The sequence below is a fragment of the Pteronotus mesoamericanus genome, unplaced genomic scaffold, assembly GCF_021234165.1.
Source record: "Pteronotus mesoamericanus isolate MK-2021 breed Mesoamerican mustached bat unplaced genomic scaffold, CSHL_Meso_final contig_25, whole genome shotgun sequence".
Classification (NCBI taxonomy): domain Eukaryota; kingdom Metazoa; phylum Chordata; class Mammalia; order Chiroptera; family Mormoopidae; genus Pteronotus; species Pteronotus mesoamericanus.
The window spans coordinates 19286488-19311048 of record NW_026555105.1 but is presented as its reverse complement, the minus strand read 5'-3'; the positions used below and the strand labels follow the sequence as shown (position 1 = coordinate 19311048).

The 24561-nt window shown below is 47.6% G+C and overlaps 2 protein-coding genes across 2 annotated transcripts; both read left to right on the top strand.

Annotated features, from left to right (window-relative positions):
* The first annotated feature begins 3063 nt into the window (after positions 1-3063).
* BPIFA3 (BPI fold containing family A member 3) lies at positions 3064-10113 on the top strand. Its single transcript, XM_054574152.1, has 7 exons — positions 3064-3187; positions 4874-5021; positions 6881-6988; positions 7661-7810; positions 8973-9057; positions 9499-9562; positions 10079-10113. The coding sequence occupies exons 1-7, from the start codon at positions 3064-3066 to the stop codon at positions 10111-10113; spliced, it is 714 nt and encodes a 237-aa protein (XP_054430127.1).
* A 6703-nt stretch (positions 10114-16816) lies between these two features.
* Positions 16817-23736, top strand: BPIFA1 (BPI fold containing family A member 1). The gene is made up of 9 exons (XM_054573436.1): positions 16817-16920; positions 18432-18550; positions 18747-18906; positions 20385-20492; positions 20801-20953; positions 21775-21859; positions 22475-22538; positions 22916-22991; positions 23532-23736. The coding sequence occupies exons 2-8, from the start codon at positions 18445-18447 to the stop codon at positions 22954-22956; spliced, it is 717 nt and encodes a 238-aa protein (XP_054429411.1). The 5' UTR covers positions 16817-16920; positions 18432-18444; the 3' UTR covers positions 22957-22991; positions 23532-23736.
* Positions 23737-24561: the final 825 nt, after the last annotated feature.

The window sequence follows — 24561 nt, the reverse complement described above, 5'->3', positions numbered from 1 at the left end:
CCAGATGCTCCAGTGTCACCAGGAACTCTTGCCTTGACTAAAGAGGCAGCTGAAAGAAGGTAAAATATACATAGGAACTGGCAAAAATAGTGGACACTAACACACTATAGGAGGGGCTGGATATGAAATTACATAGGAAGTTCCAGGTCAAGCATTTAAATGAGGGTGGGCTGAAAGGATGTGAGTGAGAGAGTCCACCATGGAGAGAGTCTGCCATGAGGTCTGGTGTGTAAGGAAGAGTACACCATGAAAAGAAGGGGTCCAGAATGAGTGAGAGAGCCAAGGGGGTCCACCACAAGGTCCGGTGTGTAGGGGGAAACCATGTGGTTGGGAGTAAGAGTATGTGATGAGGTATAGAGTAAGAAAGAGGAGGCCCACTGGGAAGCCTGCCCTGGAGAAGACAGCAGCAGAGCTGATGGAGCTGTGCAGGGACCTGCCAAGACAAGCACGGATTCGTGAGAGATGCTTGGAGCTGAACTGTGACCAGGAATGCTGAATTGCAGACTTCTGTGTCAATAAAGGACATATAGAGAAGCCACTGTCTTGGAACGTGTGCCTCCCTGGACTCCACCATGACCCAGGGTAACATGGCACATGTTTTCTTGAACTGCTACATGGAGGTTGAGAACAACATGCCCCAGGTCTTGAAGAAGAGAGCTGCTTTGAGAGGAAGGCGACTCTGAAAGCCACAAGAGCACATTCCAGAGAGGATGGAGACCCATTTGCATGGCCAGCTTAAGACCAGATAAGGATGTGGGGAACCTCGGGCATGGTTTTGACTTACAGCCTTTTGGGAAGCAAGGGAAGTGCTGGGTCTCATGGGAGAGGAGGGTTCCAAGTGGGGGTGCTCTCAGCACCCCTGAGGTTGGAACCCTGTTAATAAAAACCTGTTTCCTTCAACACTAATTGTCGGGTCATGTGTCAAGGTGCCACATGGCTGAGCCCCGGTTTGCTCGGTTACACTTTGTGTGCTTCTGGTGTCCCAGGCACCATCTCGGGGTTCTTCATACTTGGTGTCATTTGCTCCACCAGCTTCCCTGGTTTACAGGTGAGGAAGCTGAGACTCAGAGAGGTGAGGATGAGGATAAGGATGAGAGCAATCATAGCAACACAGATTTTGAAGATTGCGCTGAGCATGATTCCCTTTAATACTCACTACAGCCCTGAACTCTGCACTACATTGGCCCTCCTTCTACATATCTGGAAACTGAGTCTGCCAAGAGAGAACCAGAATTTTCACCCTGGTCTCTGTGACTCAGAAACCCATGCCCTTAACTGAAAATGATCATGAATCAAAAAATGGCTGTAAATCCAGGGCTTCCCCTTGAGGAGTGACTCCCTGTGACCTTATCAGGCACCAGGCTCCAAAAGTCTACACTCTACCTGTTACCATTTCTTTAGACTTGGGGGCCCTAAGAAATACAACCTGCAATGCAGTGGTAATGAAAACCTACCACTCCACATTCAGACCTCCAAAAAGCCAAGGACAACAGATTTGTTTCTCCCAACAGTTCTCACTCCTCTCCAATTATCTTGACCAAAAAAAAATAACAAAATCCCAGCTGGTTACACAAGACCAGAAAGACAGGAAAAGTATACTTCAAAGCAATTGATACTCTGCAAACATCCCAAGGGGAGTGTGAACCCTGAGGGAAGACCTCAAATGAAAAAACCATCATGCTGAACTAACCCTTTCATTATGATCTCTCACAAAACCAAAAGCCATTTGCCAAAGGTAGCCCCCTGGGCTGCTATGAAATTTGCAAAGGACCCTACATACACATCCTCCGCAGCCTGGAGGAGTGAAAATTACCTTTGTCCCAGAGCTCAGAGAAGCTGAATTTTGGGATACCAACTCCCTTCTCTGCAGGGGAGGGGTGGGACAGAGTGGTAGTAGATGGGGTTAGAGAGAACAACAGGGGACACCCTGCAGGGCCAGGAGGGCTTGCATGAATTTTGGCTTCTGCTCTGTTTGCAGTGGGAAACTTTGGAGAGGGTTTGGAGCAGAAGAATGCTGTGATCTGACTTACACCTTTAAATGATTTTTCAGGCTTCTGTGTGGAAGAGATTGTCGGTGGGCAAGGAAGGAAGCCATGAGACTACATAGGAGGCCCCTGCAACAGTTCAGGCAAGATGGTTGTGGAGGGGCAGTTGTTAGATGTGGTCAGATTCTGAAAGTGTTGGCAGGATCTCCTAACAGATGGGTCATGGGAGATGAGCAAAAAGGAGTCAAGGGGACTCCAAGGGCTGGGGCTGGAGCAACTGGATGATTTGTGGTGCCATTTCTGGAGATGGTAAGGACAAGGGGATATGAACTAAATTTTTTCTTACTCCCAACCTCAGAGCAACAAGGTAAACCTAATACTTTGGCTTCAAGGCTTTCTGTCCCCCTCCTGCAAATCTTATTCACAAACCATCAGCCAGCCATTTAGTCATTTATTTGTTCACTTCATTTAAAGAGAATTAGTAACTACCATGTGGTAACAGGGGAGGCACTGGGCATATGAGGATTAATTAGGCTCACACCTGCCTTCAAGAAACTGATAACCTGGTGGGAGATTCAGAGACCAGCCATCCTCATTCCTTCATGTACTGTCATCCAGTCACTCAACGAACATTCCCTAGCACTTAGTTTTTAGCAAACAAGCATCATGGTAGACACTGAGGATGATCTTGCCCTTAAGAAAGTTCTAGTCCAATTGGAAAGCCTGGAATTAGCCATCCTTAGCCATTTAGTCATTCATTTATTCACTGAAGAGTCACCAACATACAGCCTGTGCAAGGCCTGGAAGAGCATTCCTGCTGGATGACCCAACAGTGGGCTCTACTGGGGTGTCTCCAAGCAACAAAGCATCCTGCTAGAGCCCTGATCTCCCCTCAGGGTTCTACCAGCTGCCCTCAGCATGTGAGCAGCTGCCAGAGTGCGTCTTCATACCTCCCCACCGCATTCCGGGCACTAACTCTGGTGTAATTGTCCCGCAGAAAACCATGGGTCCATCCATCCCAGTGGCTGCTCTCAAGCCCTCTGACCCTTCTTGATACTTGCAGGTCCCAGAATCCAAGATGCATCCATTTTGGAGGCTCCTGGTCCTCCTCAGTTTGCTGTCCTTGCCCTCAGCACTGCGCAAGCAGCCTTGGCCTGACCTGGCCAAGGCCCACACGACCAGCAAATCCACCCTGGCAAGAAGTAAGCTAAACTCACGCTCCACCGGCTGTCACAGGGTGGGTGGGGAAAGCACGCTCTGGGCCTTGCCATTACCCTCTTTTCTTCCTATTTTTCTTAGACCTCAGGCATAGACAATTGAGGTTGGCTTGATCATACATTAGTTCAGAGCACATTATCATTATCATGAATCATGGTGGGGCCCCTCTTTGATTTGATTTTATGTTATTTTCCTTTTCACTTCCTATTCCAACTCCCATTCCCTCTTCCTTGGCAAGAACTGCAGTATGTTTATGTTTAAATATGCCCAGATCCCTGTAAAATATGCAGTGTTTTGATTTATATAAATGGTATTGCCACATAGATCTCATTGCTTTTGACTGGTTTCATTGTTGACATCTGTGGCTTCAGACTGGTGCAGAGAAGTCCATGAGATTTGTCCACTTCACCACCACTTGGTCATTTCCCTAGGGATGGACACTTGAGTTGTCTCTAACTCCCCACCATTATAAAGTACTCTGATACAAACAGCCTTGTGTGTGTCCCTGTTAGGACCTGTGGGAGAATGTCCCTGAATTATTATACCCAGAATGTGGATGGCTGGGCCCTACAGCAGATGCAAACTCAATTTAACTAAAAACTGCCAGATGTCATTTATTCTTGACATTAGTCCCTTGTTAGGTCTAAACATTGCTAACATTTCTCCAAAACTGTCATCTACGAGTACTTATAGTTTCACTCTATCTTTGAAACTATCTGGTTCCTGTATGTCTCTTCTAGACAGAAAACTGGTTTGTGTCTTTCGTGCCCAGCACAGGATCTGACACCCAGTAGATAGATGGTCAATAAATATTTTTTGGATGAATTTTCTCAATATTTCTCACATGAACTCTATGAGGTAGGTATTATTACTGCCCCTATTACACAGATGAAGAAAGCCAGAATTAGGGAGCTAACAGAGCTGAGACTTAAACCCAGATCTGACTCCAGACACACCTTTTCTTTATAGGCAGCAGGAACATGGGATGCTCAAAAGGGGCCTGGGAGTTGGCCCTGGAGGAAGGAGGGTCAGGGGTGACCATGGTTTCTGCGGCTCTGCACTAACCCATAGTGTGGGTGCTGATCATAGAAAGGGTCAAGTCAATGAAATAAATGTGCCCTGTGGTGAGCTCTGAAGTTTGTCAGAGCTGGACTCCCACCTTGGGCAAGAGAGTCTACAGCCAAGAGAGGTAGAACTTAAACATGTCCACTGCTTTTAAAATTCCCCTTCCTTTTGGAATTCATTCTTTTCTACTGGGAGCTCCATTCAGTCCTGTGGTTGATTCCGGGCAGGGTATGGGAAGGTTTACATTTATTCTCTCTTTATTTGCCCACTTATTTTAATCTTCAACCAGTATTTATTGTGATCTATATTTATGTTAGGTTTTATGCTCCAGACTTCAGAGATAGAGCACAGTGTGAACCTTCAACCAAATATCTCATTTGAGCAGCTATTGCCCACTAGACCCTCTGCAGAAATGTCACATCACCCCTGCAGAGCACAATTTCACAGATGAAGAACGTGGATCTCAGTGTTGGGAGCAGGGAGGTGACATGCACCAATTGCTCAGCAAGAAGCAGGGACACCAGCCTGCAGCTCAGGCCCCACTCCAAATGCCACGCCTTTTCCACGACATTGTACAGTGTCACTGATCCCTTGTTCATTTCCAGTTATCACCCAGGGCCTCATGAAGCACAATGCAGAGGGTCGAATCCAGAATATCTGCCTCCTGGAGAGTCTGAATGCCTCGGTGGCCCCGGGGATGGTGGGCTGGCTAATCGGCGGTGGCATGAGCCTCCAGCAGCAGAAAGAAAGCAGGTGAGACTCTGAACCCCATCCCTGGCTCTGGGATTCTTTACAGAGCTCTGGGTCAGGGGTCAGAGCAGGGGAATTGAAGCGCAAGGCCTGGGAAGAAGGGAGGAAGGAATACTGAAAAGAGGAGATGTAAGGCCCAATATAAGGATGAATGAGGTGACGCATACGATGGGTATATGTGGAGGCAGCATAGCAGGGTAATTAAAAGTGAAGGTTTGGGAGTAAAAGTTCCTGCATTTAGATCCTGGGTTTGCCACCAACCTTGGGCAAGTTGCTGAACCACTCTGGCCTCCTCTATACCCTGGGCACCAGAGCACAGCTTGGATAAACATCCCGGGGGCCAAAGGAACTCAGGGCTAGAGTCAGGCATTTGAACGCCTCTATTGCTTGATAGCCATGTAACTCTGGGCAAGGCATTTGAGCACTCTAAGCTTCAGCCTTGAGTCCTCATCAGTGAAATGGGCATGATGCTTGTCCCTTCTGCTGGGAGTTTTGGGAAATTTTCAGGAGTTTTTTCTGCTCCTCATAGTGGATGCATAGGCATCACTAGCTACAATCAACATTGCAGAACTGGGCCTGCCCTGCTCACCTCCATTTTCACTCCTTCCTCTTAATGGATGCAGGCCTCCCAGCTTCCCAGTCTCAAAGCTGCTCACTTGCCACACCGTCATTCCAGCCTCCTGTACCCTGGAGCTCCCTCCTCTCCGACTGGAATCCCTCATTCTCTCCATTTTAATTAGATCCAATCTCACCAGCAAGGTTTTCCTTGATGGGTGCAGCCACAATCCCCTCCCTTCATTCATTCCTTAAACAATGGTTACAAATATTCATTGAGCACCTATCGTGTACCAGACCTGGGCTGGGTACTGAGAATAGAGCTAGAAACCAAGATATACGGTCACTGCCTTTTGAGACCTTAATCCTAGTTCTGAGAGAGGCCACAAAAGTAAATAATTTCAGGTGGAGGGAGATGTCATGAAGACAAATTTGTTAAGGTAAAGGGTGAGAGTGAGGGGGTGGATCCAGGAGACCTGTCTAAAGAGGTAACCCTTAGGGAGAAACCTGAATGAAGCAGCAAGTGATAATGAGGGACATGGGAAGCAGAGATTGGAAAGGTCCTGAGCCAGGAAAGAGATTGGTGTGTTTGAGAAGAAGGAAAAGTCCTGTGTGGCTGGGTGAGCAAGAAGGCAGGTGAGGCCAAGCTCTGCAGGTCTGAGGGGCCGTGGTGTGGAGTTCGCATTTTGTTCTAAGAACAGTGAGAAACCAGTGGAAAATGTTGAGTGAGAGGGGAGTTAGGCCCCTTTGCTGCCACATGGAGAACAGTCTACAGAGCGGCCAAGATCCCAGCAGGGAGCCCAGAGAAACTAGAGTATCTCCAGACAGAAAGTGACAGTAAGCTGGACCAGGTAAAAGCGACAGGGGTGATGGGAAGTGGCCGAACTAAGGATATATTTTGCGAGCGGAGAAAACAACATGACTTGCTGACGGTTTGAATGTGGAAATGAGGGTCTGAGAGAATCAAAGACAGCTCCTGGGGTTCAGGCCTCGGCAACCTGGGTAGGTGGTGAGGCCATCAACTAGCAGGGGCAGCTTGGTGTGACAACAGGCCTGGCTTCTGGGTCTGCAGTTGGCTGTGGGTTACACGAATCAGTATAGCAGTGTGGCACTGTTAGGCACTCTGGGACAGTTTGCAGCCCAGGGTGCCTGTAGGTGGCTCTTGCCCTCAGAGCCTCTATAAAAGGCTCTGCTTCCAACGCATTGCCAGTCCCTTTTTATAGTTGGGCCAGCCTTGTTTGTCAGCCCAAGACCTTGATGGTTCAAGTCCCTCACCCTGGCGGGACCTCTGCTCTCTCCTTATATAGCGCCAACATCACCAACATTCAGCTGGATCATGGGAGGACCCAGATGTCTTTCCATAAGGAGTGGCTCTCAGCAAATATCTCACTTGAATTTGATATTGACTTGAGACTGTAAGTCATACAGAAGTGGGGCCAAAGAGGTCCTCCTCCTCCTCACTGGGAACCTGGGAGCTGGGAGGTGGGAAGGAATTTAGCAACCTGTGGAGCCCAGATCTTTCTGACCCCAACCTGGTTTCAAGCCTTGATTTCTGAACTCACTCATCGTGTGACCTTGGGCAAGTCACTTCACGTGTCTGAGTGAACCGTGCGGATGGCAATCACTGGTTAGTGGATGCAGGTCATTTGCTCATTTAAACCTTTGTGAGTTCACTACACTGATTTTTTTTTTTTTAAAGAAGCACTGTATCTCATCACTCTTCCTTTTTCCTGCTCAAACTATCCTTTAACATTCACTTCCCCCAAGAAAAGGGAGACTGCAGCTAAACAGTAAAAACATTAAAAATAAGATAAACTCTCAACCTTTGAATTTCGAAAGGCCTCTAATCTGGTCTATTGAAAGGATTTTCAGAAGTCACTGTGGCTAATGGCAGTTTTCTTTTTAATCACCGGCTGCAGGGTGTAAGGTGCAGGCAGCATGGAGCCTCACTGGGCTGGCTTGTTGAAAGGACTCAGAGTGTGGACAGTGCCGTCCAGGTGGGCAGCCACTCTGTGTTGGCTGCTTCTACCTCCTAGTCTTTCTCTCCTGCCGTTTCCTCTCCTCTCCCTCTCTGTGATCCCCAGGAGGCCCTTCCATAACAAGACTGCAAAGACACACACACGCATGAACGTCGCTGTGGAGTTCTGGCTAGAGAAAGACAAGTTTGGCCGGAGGGATCTGGTGATAGGCGATTGCCATGTGGAGCCCAGCAGCGTCCACACGACAGTCCTAACTGAGTAAGGTCCCAGCTGCCCCTCCCCAGGGCTGGGCCCCTTCCCTACTGGCCCTAGCTATGGCCACAAGTGTCTACCTTCTCCTGAATGAACTCCTAACAGATTGCACCCTTTCCCTAGGATTTCTTCCTTCTCCTGTGCCCTCTCCCAATGATGTTCCTGCCACGTTCCCAGAAAGAAACCAGACTCTTCTTCTTCCTCACTCCCTGCGGTCCATCTTCACCAGCTCCCCTCAGTGACTTCCCAGTAGCCTCTACTTGCTCCCTTCTCTTCATCCTCTCCATCCTTCACTGTCCCACTGTCCACTTCCTGGACCATTACAGGAGCCTCCTCTGGCTTTCCTTGAGTACGTCTGACCTCCTTCACTCCATTCTCCTCCAGCAGAAGTAACTTTCTAGCACAGGGATCTGATCATGTCCCTCAGCATCTGCCCCAAACCTTCCAATGGTTCTCCAATGCCCTCTGGATGAAGAGCAAACTCCTGTATGTCACTCAAGGCCCTACTTGTCCTCTCCCCTGCCCCACCTTGCTTGTCCTGCAGCCCTTTGCCCTGTAGTCTCTCTGAAGGACCCACCTCTCCATCAACACACCGTGTATTTTCACACCACCGTATCTTTGCACATGCAGATCCTTTTGCTGAGATGTCCTTCCCTTCTTCTCTAAAGCTCCTCCTCAGCAGTAGTTAACAAGACAAAAAAAAAAAAAAAACAGAGCTAAATCGAGATCTATAAACTGGCTGACTAACTCTGTCAACCTCAACAGACTATGAGTCCCTGGAGGGCAAGATGTATATCTGATTTCTCTCTGCAATTCCAGAATGCCTAAAGCAACCAAGTTCTCGGCCGATGTCCATTCATTTATCCATCAGACAGTCACTGAGTGCCTAGATCATGCCAGACCTTCATGGAGAGCACAGTGCAGGGGAAAGACCATGAACTCTGGAGCTCTACTGACCTGGTTCTAATCTAATCAACACTTACTTGCTATGTGACCTTGGACAAGTCATATCACCTCTCCAAATTGCCCCTTTAACTGTTGCTAACAAGATGCCCCTTACACAGAGCTGACTGTGGATTGAACGACCGCATAAGCTGTATTCTATACATAACACCTAGCATTATTTTCCCTGTATTTATCTGTTCTGTATCTCCACCTCTCTTTCTAGAGATATCTCACCAAAGATGAAACACTTCCTCCACAATTTCAGACAAAATCTGGCAAAAGTTATCCCACACCTGATAGAAGATCAGGTAAGTTTGAGAAAAATATTTTCGCCTTGGGCGTCCTTCAGTCTGAGGATCAAGGAGTACATGTTAGCAGTTTAACAAAGAGTTTCAAACCTTGGGCTTTAGAACCTGAAAGATCTCAATTAAAATGTTCAGTTTGCCATTTACTGGCTGTGTGTTCTTGGGCAAGTGACTTGGTCTCCCTGAGCCTGATTCCCTCTCTGCAGCATGGGAACCATCACAGACCCTATTTCATAAAGATGTCATGAGGATTCGGGGAGATAAAACATGGAAGTGCTATGCATGGCACCTAGCACAGAGTTGGCACTCAATACAAGGAAGCTAAGCCACTCTTGTCATGATTCCATGTGGAAGTCTAATGGAATCTAAGCTTCCAACAACAGGCCTTGTAGTTTTCTCTTCCTAGTCCCTGCTCTGACCCTCTGCTCTCTGCTGGTGGTCCAGATATGTCCTCTGATCGGTGAAATCCTCAGGCAGCTGGATGTGAAACTGTTGAAAGACCTCATGGGTGAGTGTCGCGTTTATCCAGGGAGGACCCAGGATGGGCAAATGACTGGAAGAGGTGCTCCAAGTGGGGCTCCCAGTGAGGCCTGCTGAGGGCGGCGTGTTTGCACATGCTCTGAGAACACTTAGAGGAGACCACATTACTGTCCCCCAAGAACGCTGGGACAGCAGAGGGCACTCCTACAAGCAGGTGGGACCCCACCAAGTCACCTAAACCTCCACATTACCAGATGTTGTAGCTTCTTCACTCAATCCTTTAGAGAGCACTGGCCCACCTCAAACCGGAGACCACCTGCTCCAGTTGCAGATAAATAGATACAGTCCCTGTCTTCCTTGAACTCTCAGCCTAATGAATGGAAGACAACAGGAAGAAAATCATTAGATATCATTGGGAAGCAGTTGTAATGGAAATGTTCTGGGCAGGGGCCCTCGGTTTGCATGGGTGGATGAGAGTTTCCTCCACTGTGGACCTGAGGGTTGGAAAGGCGGACAAGCTGGTGACCAGCTCTTCTGCTTACAGGACAGACTGCTGCTCATGAACTCAACCAACTGTGAGTCCAGCCCATCCGCCCCATGCCAGGCTTGAGAATTCAGCTCCCTACTGATGATTGGAAGCAGATTCCACATCTTATGACCTTAAGTCTCCCTTAGAGGGGGGCTTCCACTGCCCGGAAATCCTTCACTACAGACCATGTGGACATCCTGTCCTCCCCCATAATAAACTATAGCTCTGAAGGGTGCAGAGGCACCCCTGCCTGGGCCCTGAGCTTGGGTTCCACAAGTAAAGGCCTGATGAAGGTTTGTCCTGAGAATAAATATACCTGGGCTTGCTCATTAGCCCAGAAATACCAGAGAAAACACTCTTTTCCTATATTTTGCAGCCAGAAACCCATCCACAGATGTGCTCATCAAAGCAGGGAGGGTCCTATTGAGATTTCCCAACCTATCATTCATTGAACCTCTATTTACTGAGCACCCACTATGTGCCAAGCACTTTGCTGAGCTCCAAAGGAGTGTAGCAAAACGATAACTGAGTGGAAAAGCATATGCGTTGGCATCAAACAGGCTTGAGCTCAGATTCAATTCAGCCCAAAGGGAGGTTCCATGAAAGTATGGACTGTGTGCATTAGGGTGACCAGTGAACTCTCCAGTCCCCAACATAGGGCTGGCATAGACTGCAAGCTCAGCCAATATCTGAGGTTAAATGAGTGAACAAATCCTGGTCCAGTTAGGACTCACTAGCTGTGTTTGGGACAAGGCACTTTACCTTTTGGTCTTCATCACCTACAAAATAGGAATAGAAAGCTTACAGGACGTGGAGCAACAGGAGTTCTCACACTGCGGGTGGGAGGGAATTTGTACAACTACGTTATAAAATTGGGTTGGTGGCATCCCCTAAAATTGCAACACATAACATAGCAATTCCACTCCTAGGTCTATGCACAACAGAAACCCATGCATATGGGCAGCTCAAGACATGTACAAGATTGCTCATAGCGGCAATGGCCATAATGGTCCCAAAGTAAAAATTCCCTAAATGCTCATCAAAAGAATGCATAACCAGAGATCTTGTGGGGATAGTCACCCTGCAGAATGTTCTACAGTAATGAAAATGACCTACAGTTGCACACGGCCACATAGATGCATCTCACACATCTAATAATTCCAGACACAAAAGAGCTCATGTTGCATCGCCCATGTATATGAACCTCAAAAACAGCAAAACTAGTTTATGCTGTTAGTGGCCATGATACTGGTTACCCCTGGGGAGTGGGTTAGTGACTGGGAGGGGCTCAAGCAAGGCAACGTTAACGTTCTGTTTCTGGATCTGTGTGCTGATTATGGGGAGGGTGTTCAGTTTGTGACAATTGTTACTTTGTGACAGTTCATTGAGCTGTTCACTTAAGTGCATTTTTCTTATGTAGGTTATACTTTAACAAAAAAATTTTAAATAAACATATTTACCACATAGGACAAATATGTCGAAGTATGTGATAAGCCTTTTGCAATATGTTTAGCATATGCTAAGTCCATAGGGTAGGCTTATTAAATATCATTTACTTGACTGTTACTTACTTAAGTAATGACTATTCAATTCTTAAATATGAATTCCTACCCTCCTCAACCTGAGGGTAGGGAAAGCCTACTGAGAAATCAAGGGGAAATAACACACACATCACATATAATAACAGTAGCACATGCATATTAAGTCCTCGGCACGTGCCAAGCTTGGTGCCAGGAGCTCACATTCAGCAATCTCATCAAATCTCCACAGCAACCCCATGAAGCACTATCCTGTTTTACCCATAAGGACACAGAGACTCAGAGAGAGAAAGTCACTTGCCCAGGGCCACACAGCAATGAAATGACCAAGTCGACAGCACTCAGGCAGCCAGACTCTGGAGCCCATACTCTTGACCACTGTGGATTCCCCTCCAGTCTTCCCTCCCTTCTTTCTGATGCCATCCCCTTCCCCTAAAACACACACTGACAGGGAAATGATGAAATATGCGTACAGCTGGATTGAGAAGCTCAAATAAGGAAATGTCAACATCTCAGAGATGAAAACGGGGCAAGAGAGACTCATGTCCCCATCTTTCAATTGAGACTCCCTGATCCAAAATGCTTCAGTGGGAATTTGCAACCTTCAACCCCCATATACACACAGATGATTCCCCTCAACAGCCTTGAGGTTGTGGGGTTCCTCCTGCTCATGATTCAGAAAGCAAATATGTGAGGACCAGGTCCTGTCCTCCTGCGAGGTTGCCTGGTCCCTTGGTGAAGGCAGATTTTGTCTGCTTTCCCCCTGACCCCTCTAGGGGTGGTTCCGGGACCTCCTTCCTCAAGGGGCCTCCCTGGGTTTCTTCTGTTGTTTTCATTTTAAGGTTCACGGAGCCATGGACTCATTGCGCTTTCTCCTAGAAGATCTTACTGCAAAATGGACCCCTGTTATGAGACCAGGGTCTGGGGTGGGAGGTAATTTAAGCAGGAACCCAGCCCCAAGTGCTCAGCAGCTTACTCCAGGCCCTGCCTGCCTTATATCCCATGACTTCGTGCCCTTGTATCACAGAGTTCTGACTCTGTGCCGGGTGCTGGGCTGTGCGCTGCGTTTGTTTCCCCATTTAACCCTCTCTGCAGCCCTGGGAGGTAGGTGTCATCAGCTCCCTGTTGCAGGTGAGGAAACACAGGCTGGAAGAGCAGAAGCATCTTGTCCAGAGTCATTGGCTGAGCTGGGTTTGGAACTCAGGGCTGCCTGATTTCCCAGGACCTTTCTGAGCTGAAGACTGTGACACAAGCTTGCTTAGGAAGGTGTAAGCACAAAAGTCAGACAGCCCTGGATGGCAGTTTGAATTCACTTCTTCCTAGTGGAGGTGACCGTGGACACCTGGCTGTCCTCCCTGTGCCTCAGGGCTCCCACAGGGTTGTTAGGAATGGTATAATGCTCTAGTGTCCCACAAAAAGCTTTTATTATTATTATCTGTAAGTGCAGGAGGAAGATTAATCTCCAAGGTAAGTGGAACTTGCCTTAAGCAAAAATGTATTTCCTCATCAAAATTAGGGCACCCAGCTCTCCGTGAACACTTTTTGCCCTCTGTCCTTCAACTGGGGCACCCAAGGCCATCTGAACATTCCCCCTCAAACTCAGCTGCCACCTGATCTTGCTCCAGGGAAGAGAACCAACGTCCCACTCCCAGGTTCTGGGAATAGACCTGGGTAGGTCAGAGCCCCTTGAAAAAATTAACTCTGCCCTTTAAAAGTAGATCTCTGAATTCACAAACATAAAGGCTGCCAATGACAATCAGATACGTAGAAAGGAAGGGGCACCACCTACAGTTTCTGAGAAATAGGTTGGGAAAACATTGATGTCACCAATGTGGAAAACACTGTCTTGAAATGTCAATAATGTGTCTGTCCTTCTACGTTCCCTGATGCCCTCCTTGAAGCCAAAGGTGAACAGGCACTACCTTTGGCTTCAAGGAGGGCCAACTTCATCATAAGCAGAAGTTTCTGGCACCCAGGTCTTTGACAAACAGGAGTGACAGAGAATAGACTGGTACTCACCAGTGGGTGGGCGGGCGGGCGGGTGTGACTCCTTTTAAAAGGGCTGCATGAGGGTGTTTGGGGGGTGATGGAACTGTTCTATATCCTGATTATTATGATGGTGACATAAAACTATATGGGCATTAAAATTTACAGGCCTACACCCTAAAGGATAAAAAGCCAATTTTACTGTGGGTTAATTCTTTTTTTAAACCTGGGTTTTTCAGTTTCAAATCTCAGGACATAGGAGATATCAATGAATAGCACATATATAATGAATTGAAGCAGGATTTCCTGCCCCAAGACTAGAAAATTCCTCATCTTGGGTTGGTGGAGTGTGAGAGCCCAAGAGAAACTGAGGAGAACATAGTTCTGGTAGGTTCTGGAAGGTGTCTTGCACCTGTGCTACCCTCCAGGTAAAAATTGACATGGGACAAGAGGTACTCCAAGTTGTTGTACAGGGTTCAAGGGCAGAGGATACCTGCACCCATGTTCCCTTCCAAAACCAGGAGAGATGACAAGACCCCAGGGAAAGAAGGTTATCTAAAGAGTCTAGGTGGTCCAGGCAGATGGGTTAGGGTAGCCTACCCGCCATGGTGTTGCCATGGTTGAGGCCCAAGGAATCAAGAAACTGCAGAACCACTGGGGGTGTCTAACAAGGGAGTAAGAATTACATGCTAATCCACAGGGGAATCCTGGACAGGAGAGACGGACACACAGTGTCTCAGCAGTTGGGGCCAGAAGGCACATGGTTGTCTCTCTATTTCTAGTCAAAGCAGGGACAGGGCAGCCTCCTCTACATGCCGTGGCACAAATGAAGCCCCTGGAACAGAAATAAAACCCCAGGGGGGAGTGGGGAAGTGTCTGTTACCTAGCAAATGGCATTTGAAATGGTAACTAAACTGTACATGCATTAGAAAGAAAACTGTATAGATACATGAGTTTTTGAACTAAGACTCTACCAGCTCTCCAGACATGATCCCCCACAGCCCTGCTAGGCAGATATTATCCCCTCATTTTAAAGAAGAGGAAACTGGAGTTCAAGGGGTTAGAGTGGCTTGCCCAGGGTCACAGGATTTGAACCAGGGATTCTGTGCCCAAATTCATCCCCTTTCTGCCATCACACACATGCAACCTCCCGTCTTCAAACCAAGGACCTGGCCTGCCCAGTAACTGGTTGTACAACCTTGAGTCAGTCCCTTTGAGGCAAGAGAAAGTCAGGAAGGAGGAAACTCCGGAGGTGCCCCAGGGCTAAGACAAAGGACATCGTGACAGGACAGAGACGCTCTTCTAACACCGGTGGTTCCTGTTTTCTGGAAAAGTGCTGAATCATGGTGAATCATGAATGCACCTGCACAAAAGATGCTGCATGACCCTTGCTTCATTATAACAACATTATAATAAGTTAGCATTGTGGGACCCCTCTCCCCGGTGGCCAATCAAGGAAAATCATGGGAGACCACACGTGCAGTAGCATTGAAGTAATACAACTACTTGTCCATGCTCAATAAAACCCTACCAAAGCTAACCAGGAAATATCTGCCCTACAAGAATAGAATCCCTCCAGTAACTGAGGGTCAGTCTCTGCTTGGAGTTGGCCTGTTCCCATGCTCTATGGAGTGTGCTATCACTTAATCAATCTGTTCTCATTCTGCTATAAATTCCCTGTGTGTTCAGTTCAGTTCTTTGTCTGCAATCACCCAGAACCTGGTTACCTGTGCTCAGCTGCGACATCTTGACTTATTTGCCTCAGTTTCCCCTCAAAGATAGTAGCAACCTAACCCAACCCATAAGAGCTGTACCAAGACATCAAAAAATAGGACCCCTTCAAGGATGATTCACAACATACAAGCTCTAGGAAGAGTCTAGTGAGTGCCTCAAAGCCATGGCCCTGGCACGTTGGAGCCACTGCAGGGGTCTCACAGGAAGAGGCAGCAGTTCCAGGGAAGGGTGAGGGAAAGAGGCACATCTCACTGGTGACGGGGGTGACGAGACACAGGGGCAAGTTCTGACTCCACTGTTCATTCGCTGTGTGTCCCAGGGAAGCAGTTGCCCTCTCTGAACCTGCGTCTCCTTATCTGATATTTGAGGGACAACAATACCAACCATTCCTGAGTAAGACAAGGTTCAAATATGGAGAGCATCCAGCAAATAGTAGGTATCCAATAAATGCATATTTTTTACTTTCTTTCTGTTGCTTCTTATAAGGTGTTAGGTTTTGCAGGGCAGGACCTGCTTTCCCTGGTCTATGACCTTTATCTCTCCATGCCTCAGTTTTGTCATCTGTGAAATAGACTCCAAAGGTCCAAGTTGTGGGGACAAATATCTTATTACTTTCCTTTGGGGAAGGGAAGAAGAAAGGGCAAATGTAGAAACCTGGATGCCACAGCATCCCTCAGGCCTGGAATCCTGGAAAGACTTTCCCAGGACATAAAGTGAAATTTCATGACAGCATGAAATTCACAAATGTGGGAAAGCACAACAGTCAGTGAATGTACAGCCCTCTGAGAAAAGGCCAGAGAAAAGGCCAGAGCGTGATTCTGAGAAAAGGCCAGAGCATGAATGCCTCAGGACCACGTCCACCGTGCAACTCTGGGCGTACCCACTCACTCTGAGCCTCCATTTCCCCCGTGTCAAGTGGGAGTACTCATTCCTGCCTCACACAGGGCTCTGAGGATTCAAGAGATGCTGCCTGTGGAAATCAATGCAGTCCTGACTTACAGCAAGGGCTCGTGTCATCTGTTGACACTGTGTTTATTATTATCATTATCCAACGAGTAGAGTTCTAACTCTTCCAGATCCTCTCTGTGTCTTTGGAATCTTATCCCCATTGGACCTCAGTCCCCCACCCTGCAAAGGAGGAGCAGCAAACCCTCCCTCCCAGGGTTCTGGTGAGAATGGATAGCCCCCAGACAAAGGGAAATGAAAGACAGTTTGACTCTTTAAGAACAAGAGACCTCTAACTGGAGAAAAAGAACAGGACCAGGAACGGAAAAGGGTCTAGATAGGAGATTGAGGTCGCTTCCTGAGCTCTGGCTGGCTGCCATCTTCAGTAACATCCTCATCTCAGGTTTTTCTTTTCACAGCTTGTCAATCAAATAGCTTAATAGTTTCACTTACTAATGCAATTGGCAATTATTTACTTTGGAGAGCCCTGAAAGACACCACTAGATCGCAAAGTTCCAAATCCTCTAGAAACCTGTCATCTGGTTCCATGTTTCCTTATTCCCACACTATAAAAAGAGGCTGACTCCTCAGTAAAAGCCAACAGGAGAGGGAAGAGGAGACCAGGACAGCCACAGGGACCTCTGAGAAGCCCAGGTGAGATCTGCCCATCATGCTCCTGCAATGCGGCTCTGGGGGGCAGGGTGCCAGGCTCCTTGCTGTGGGGTGGGCCCTGGCTGAGTGCATTAGGATCACTCATTGGGGGTCTTCTAAAAGAAATGGGGATCGCCATTTTCACGGGCATGGGATGGCCATTCACTCCACTTCCCCAAGAGGCCAGTAATGTCAATACAGAAACGTTTGAATTCGAAATGTAGAAAACGTAGAAAAAGGAGTCTGTGGTTGCAGGAGTGACTGCTGAAATTCTCTCATGGGTATGCTCTTCATACCCTAAGTCCAAATCTCTACAGCACAAGTTTTGCCTCAAGGTTGCCCTTGTGAATTCAGACCATCATCTACAAACCTCTTAAAATGTTCCCAGTTTTATACATTTTGATGCATTTTTCTGGGATCAGGGTCCTTAGCTTCTAGTGGATTCATAAAAGTTCTGCTTCCCAAAAGAGATTCAGAGGCCCAGTCCCTAGGGAGGCCACAATAGGCTCTCTGGACCAAAAAGCCCTTTCAATTTCAGTTGGCCACAGCGATGATGGTACTTTGGCCAAATAGGTCAGTTGATGGAATATTACCCCCAATATCCAGACATCTCCAAAATATAGGTACCCTAGCTTTGGACACCTCTTTCAGCAGCCAGATAAGCCTGCGAGAGGCTGATGATATCTGGGAGGAGACTGGTGCGAAAAGCAGCCATTGTCAGGGGTTCCCCAGGAGTTCACCGAGGTCAGCTTGAGCGAGAAGAGAAAGGCATAGAAAAGAGTATGTGCGCATATGTGTGTGTTGTGTGTTTGTGTGTGGGGTGCGGGCAGGTTCAGAGACCGTCCCACCACAGCTCTGCTGTCCATTTGCTGTGTGATCTCGAGACTATAATTACCCTTCTTTGGTCCCCTGATTCTCCTTGTGAAATGAAAACTTTGAAAGACCCAGGATTTCCCAAACACTGGTCTGGATGAGATGGTGACTACAGCTAGGTGACTTCTGAGAGTGTGTGACATGCACAGGATGGACCCGGACCAAAAGACTGAACAGGAATGGTGGCAAAGCAGTTCAGTTCCTCAGCCACTAGCAGGTTTAAGTTTTTCATTTGCTTTGTCTAAAGAGCAAGCACTAGGGGCAATGATTCAAATCACTGCAAGTAAGCCCAATAAGAGACTAAATCTGATAGTCACTTAATTTAGACAGAAGCCTCTGGGTCTGGCTTCAAATCCTGTCCTCATGTGTACTTGTGATTTTGAAGGAAGTTACCTAAACTCACTAGACCCCCATTTCCTCACCTGAGCAATGCACATGATTAGTGCCACACTGTAGGGTGTGGTTAAGATAAAATCAGTTACCCAGCTTGGAGAGCTCAGCCTGATGCCTGGCACAGAGGAAGTACTGAGTAGGGTTAGCTATTGCTATTCTCTCCCCAGTGTTCTGGGGGCCAGAGACAGGCAGTGGCTCAATTTCCTTCTGTTATCTGTGCCATATTGGGCTTGTCATCCTGTCTACAGACACCAAAGAGAGATGTTTAAAATTGGGGGCCTCATTGTCTTCTGTGGGCTGCTGGCCCTGCCCTTGCCTGTGGACCTGGCTTCGGATCCTACAGATCTTGCTAAAGGGTTCACGGATGGTAAGTGAGAATCTCTGACAACCTCATTCAGGGGCCTCTGTGTGTGTGTGTGTGTGTGTGTGTGTGTGTGTGTGTGTGTGTGTGTAGTTTTCCCAACTGTCCAATGAGGAGAGAGGGCAGGGATGAATGGGGGGAGGGGGCTAAGAGCCTGAAATTGTCAGGCCTGACCCCTGAGAATCTCTATACCCATCTCCAGCTGTCAAGAATAATCTGCTTTCTGGGGACCTGTTGAACGGTCTCAAAAACATTCCATTGCTGGGTGCCCTGAAGAACCTGGGAAATGGTCCTGATGGCATCGTTAGCGGTCTTCTTCAGCAAGTGATCTCTTTGCTCAATCCTCTGAAAAACATTCTTGAGTGAGTAGCCCTAAAGCAGGTCCTTGGTCTCCACCAGAGGACCCCCACTGGAGATCTGTTTGCCCCAGGCCCTGGCCTGAAAGAGGAAGAAGGGTGGTCTGAACATGAGCCCAGGACTCAGTCTGAGACCTTTCTCATGGTCTGGCAGGGAACATCAGTCCTCTTGAACCAGCAATTATCCTCAGTCCTGAAGCATATCTTGAGTCCTCAGCATCATCTGTGAGCCTCATGACGGCCATCTGAGGTCAATTTAATAGTTCCCACTTTGCAGATGGAAACACTGAAGCACAGAAAAGTGCCTGTGCTCACACAATTAGAGTGGTACAGAGAGAGGTATCTAACTCTAATTGACTTACTTCCAAAGTCAAGGTTTTTTCCCACTACACAGTGGTAATTTTGTTCTCACCTGTAGAGTCCCTTAGAAGACAGAAGAACTATGATGTAGGCAAGAAAGTGTGAACCACTCTCCTCAATTACATTGTCAATGTAATGTCCATGGAATGATCTGATATGGTGTTTCCCATGAGACATCTGAGAGCTCGCTAAGCAAGAAGGAATAATGGAAAACTTAATGCAGTGAGCTGGCAAAGCCTGGGTCCTTGATAGGGCTGGATCAAAGCCATTTCCAAGATTCCTACCCACCTAGGTGCTTGCCCCTGACTTGAAGACAGACATAGTCTTAAGTTTGGTTTCCAAATGCACCATGTACTTGCTGGGTGACCTGAGACCAGGCACTCTGGGTTCACAGAATCACTCAGTTTCTCTATTTATAAAATGAAGATTATGGTACCCACAGAGAAAAACTGTTGGGAGAAGTGGAAAAGATGTAATCACCTGCCACAATGGCTGGCTCAGAGAAGAGGTTTACTTCCATCCTCTCTCCATCCTCCCTGACTTCCTGCTCCTCAATCTCCATGACAAACATTGTTGATTAACCTGCCATTGAAAGTCATGGCAGAATGAGTGATTTCTGCTCATAAATGTTTGTTAAAGACTTACTCCACTTGACCATACATCATCCACTTACCCATTCATCTATTCATTTGTCCATCCTTCCTTCCATCTAAATATTTGTCCTTCCATGCATCCACTCACATATTCATCTACTCACCTGCTCATCAGTCCATAAAGTTAACCAATATGGTAGACTCTTTCTTTGTACAGCTCTGAACTGGCATAGAGAATGCAAATACAATCCAGATAGAATGCAAATATAATTCAGTCTCTATCCTGGAACACCTCACAGACCCGAGTTGAAAAGAGAACCATAGGTATGTCAGGATCTGGTCCAGTGCCGAGGTTGGGGAAAACTGATGCAACTCAAAACCCATGTGCTTTTTGCTTCAAGACTCCCTTCCTGTCTCCCCCATCCTACCTCATGGGTAGCTCTTCCTCTGGGATAGTTAAGATTGGGATAAATGTGGTTTATAGGCTTGGGGTGAGAAGAGCTAATGTTTCTCCCTTCATCTCCTGGGCAGTATAAATATCGCTAGCTCCAAGCTACTGGAACTTGGCCTTGTGCAGAGCGAGGATGGCCATCGTCTCTACCTCACCATCCCTCTGGACCTGGATGTCGCTGTGCAAGTGTGAGTGGGCCCGAAGGGAAGTTGGGAGGGTGGCTCACCAAAGGAGACCCTGATGACAATGCATAGTCAAAAAGGGGGCATTTGAGCCTAATGGACATGAACCGCAAAGTTCGGTTCATTTGCTGCTATGCTCAGTGACCTGGAGTCACTTGGGAAACTCACTTGATCTCGTCGAGCCTTGGTTTCCCCTACTGGGAAATGAGACGTGTATATCTACGGTCAAAATGGAATGAGGTGAGGCTGGCATTCCTGGCAAGGAGAAAAGCCTCCTCTTCTTGGAATGTGTGAGGTCACTATCCGCTCTGCAGGCCCCTCATTAAAAAACGTCTGCTAAACCTGTCTGTGAAGCTAAACACTACTGTGGAATTGGCCCCTGTGAAAGATGAAAATGGTACGGTCCACTTGGTCCTTGGTGACTGCACTCAGCCCCCTGGCAAACTGGACATCACCGTGCTTGATGGGTAAGGCCAGAGGGTTGGCTTTGCCTTCCCAGAGACAATAGGATGGGATGAGGGATAGATGGTTGGAAAGAGAAGAAGGGAAGAATGGATGAGTGGGAGGATGAATGGATGGGAAGATTGATGGGTGGGAGGGAAGATGGATGGGCAGATGGATAAATAGACTTATCCCTTCTTAGGCTAGGCTGACCAATTTTATGCTGTATTAGTGAGCAAAAAGTCTGGGTTCAATCCCCATCTACCAGAGGGCATGGGGAGAAATAGGGGGCTTCCTGTGTGAAATTGGACAGTAATTCCCCAAACTGTAATATGGAGCTGCATTGGGGTTATTGATAACCCCACTAACATAATAGGTGTGAATGTGTTTTGTCCTGGTAAGGGGTAAAATAGCTATGGAGCCTCCCTGGGATACTTATTTCAGTTACCTGTCACAAGACTGGTCATGCACAATATTCAGGTTGTCCCCATCATGGCTAAAATTTACTGAACACATATATTGTGCTTGACATGTATCATCTCATTGGATCCTCATGACTACACTCTAAGCATTGTTCATCCATTTATGGATTCTGAAAAATCTCATTGAATATCTACTGTGTATTGGAACTACATGTTTATTCTACATGTTCCACTGTGTGCACTGCTGTGTAGGGTATTACTCCCTTTGGATAGGCCGCTTTGTGTTTGCCTGCATGTGAGTGTGGACGGACAAGGCCCAGTTTCAGTTACTTAACGCTGAGAGTGTGAGGGGCCCCGTGGCCCCTCAGAAGTCTTCCCCATACCAGCCCCAGACCTCTGCACTGCCCATGGCTTTTCTCTTTCAGAGCTGACACCTTCTTCCTTCAAACATTTGCGAATACCATCACCAACATCTTGAATAAAGGCATTCCACTGGTAGTGCAGGGTCCGGTAAGTGGGTTAAAGAGAGGGCTCCTAGCCTTTGCATCTTAGAGTCTCTTAGGCTGAAAGAGGCCCCTGGGATGAGCTTTTCTGAGCTTCTCAGTTTGATGAGTAAATTCCATGAGTGTCTGTCTGTCCATTGATCCACCTTTCCATGTTTCTTCTTTCCATCCTTCAAATGCACTGATTGGTTCTTGCTCTGAGCCAGGCCCTGGGCATATTCCACACTGCAGCTGAAATAGATAGGCCCTACCCAGAGAAGCTCTCAGTCCACCCCAGCCATGGCTACAGACAAACACTCTTCTAGCCTTTGCTTGGGTACCTCCTCTGACCAGAAATATACCCCTCCCAGAGAAGCCCACCTTATTAGAAGAAGATATCATGTCATAGAGTAAACACTGGTTCGCTGTGAGATTGGGTGCTTTACACACATGCTTTCAGTTTCTCCTTCTGCCCAACAGAAGTGTAAGCATTTTTCTGTGTGAATGCTTCAAAACAAACATTCTCAGACATAGAGAAGTGGTAGAAAATCTCCCTCAGAGAATCCATCCTAAAATGATGTTGTTCCCAGGATTTCCCTCCATGTACCACTTTGTCTAACTTTTCTCTCTGCCCCTGACTCAGGTGTGCACTATAGTCAATGAACTTTTAAGCCGCTTGGATGTGTCCCTAGTGCAGGAGATCGCCAGTAAGTACCTGCTTCCAAGCCCTCTCCCCGTCTCCGAAGGAGCAGCCCTTGTCCCAAGGAGCTCTGTCCCTGTACACCATGGGGCAGATAGATCCCTCCAGCCTCAACTCTTTCCGTTTTGGGTTTCTTTTTGCCTTGATTTATCCAGATAGTGTTGAGGTATAGACTTGTCTTCCCCCATCAGCCCTAACACTGAGAAGAGCTGAGCTGATTGGAGGAAGGAGGCATTGCTCCCGCCTCAAGCCCTGCCTGAGCTTGGTCAGACCTCCAGAGTTACCATTCCTTGTGCCAGGCCTAGGGAGGAATGCGGGAAATCCTAGATGCCATCACACTGAGACCATGACTCAGGCCTGCGATGGTGGTTTTTCATTTTCCAGACAAACTGCTCACTGGAGAAGGAATTGTCATCAACATCTAAACCTTCCAGGATGGGACTCAGCCTCTCCTGAGCTAGTGAGTGCTGTCCCCCACTCCCCAGAACGTTGGGGCTATTGCTCTTCCCTGGTTGAGGGCAGCAGGGGGCTTGTGAGCTTGTGACAGTAACATCCAAAGGAACAGACAAGTGCCACATTGACAAGTACAGATGTGTCCAGAGAAGTCCACAGAGATGCTGACAGTGGCAGAGAGACACAGCTGGCAGTGCAACACAATCACAAACACAAACACACATGGTCATGGATGTATGCACATACACACCCCCAAACACATGGTCACTCAGACAGACATAGAGAGACACACACTCTCACACAAGCACACTTGCACATGCACACACACATGCAAACTCACCACACCCAAGCCTTTATGGATACACAGATACACATGCACAAGGATCCCTCTGACCCCAGGCCTGGGATCCCTTTGTGGCTTAGATAAGACCTGTAGCCCCAGGGTGTCAGCCTCCTCCCCTCTCTCTGGAGGGTTTGATGATGGACCAATACAAACAAGAGTCAGTGAGCCTGAGCCCCCATTCTGATTGGGGTCTTCTTCCAACAGAACCACTTCCTGCCACTCAATCCATTCCCTGCCCAGCTTCTGAGGACTCACAGAATGCTGCCCATGTCCTGAACAAAGACACAACCACTGTTTGGGGACCAGAGCAGCCTTTTCTCCAAGGAAACTGTTCCCCCCCCCTTTTCCCACCAGTCATGTGTTACTTTCCATAGTTGCTCAGCAAATAAAACTGCTCTTGACTGCACAAGGTGCCTTGTCATTCCTCAGTGTCACTGGAGGGCTCATTGGTTGGAAAGCACCCTGGCCTGGGTGGTTGGAGCCATGGAACAGAGTGTGAATTTTACAGCTGAGATTGTAATGGTCCTTAGCAGGACCGGGAGATGTTCAGATGAGTGTGGATTTCTGAGTGACTGCTCTGGGGTCCTTAGAATGGGTGGACAGGATGTTAGTAGGGCAAGATGTAACACCCCAGGGAGAGGTGATGGTAACACAAGGTTACCACACAAGGAGTAAACATACTTCTTGTATTTTTTGAGAGGTGTTTGGGAGGTGGACCTGGACAAGTGTAGGTGAGGGAGCAGGTGAGGCTGCTGTCCATGTCTCAGATTGGGGACCCCAAAAGTAACTGGAAATGTGGGAGGATGAGTTGATTCCAGCAGGAAGATTATGTCTTTAGCTGTGGCCACACTGCACAGAAGTGCTTGGGAGACTCCAAGAGAGAGTACTGGAAACTGAGGATGCACAAGATGTCTACTGCTCCTCTTCACTTACTTGCAACCAGTCATACTGGCCTCTTTTCTATTCTCACAGCAAGAGGATGATAAAGACGACAAAAATGAAATGTAGGAGGATGGACAAACTGGCCCAAAGTATTCACTGCTGAAAGGCTTAAGAAAAGTAAGGATAGAGAAGAGTCATTGAGTTGCAACTGAAAAGATTATTGATGCCTCAGATAGGAGTCAAAGTTTTGAAGGAAGAAGACAGATTTAAAGGAGCTAAGAAGCAGAGACCAAGGATATTGAGACTGTTAATGCAGTTAAGATTTATGAACAAACTGAATGTAAGGAGGAAG

What these genes read in the sequence shown, in the direction of transcription:
- BPIFA3 (XM_054574152.1), top strand. Translation starts at nt 3,064, where the DNA reads ATGCATCCATTTTGGAGGCTCCTGGTCCTCCTCAGTTTGCTGTCCTTG. An exon ending in CAAATCCACCCTGGCAAGAA is followed by an intron (nt 3,188 to 4,873) that starts GTAAGCTAAACT and finishes GTTCATTTCCAG; the next exon opens with TTATCACCCAGGGCCTCATG. An exon ending in TTTGATATTGACTTGAGACT is followed by an intron (nt 6,989 to 7,660) that starts GTAAGTCATACA and finishes GATCCCCAGGAG; the next exon opens with GCCCTTCCATAACAAGACTG.
- BPIFA1 (XM_054573436.1), top strand. Translation starts at nt 18,445, where the DNA reads ATGTTTAAAATTGGGGGCCTCATTGTCTTCTGTGGGCTGCTGGCCCTG. An exon ending in CCTCTGAAAAACATTCTTGA is followed by an intron (nt 18,907 to 20,384) that starts GTGAGTAGCCCT and finishes TCTCCTGGGCAG; the next exon opens with TATAAATATCGCTAGCTCCA. An exon ending in CCTAGTGCAGGAGATCGCCA is followed by an intron (nt 22,539 to 22,915) that starts GTAAGTACCTGC and finishes TTCATTTTCCAG; the next exon opens with ACAAACTGCTCACTGGAGAA.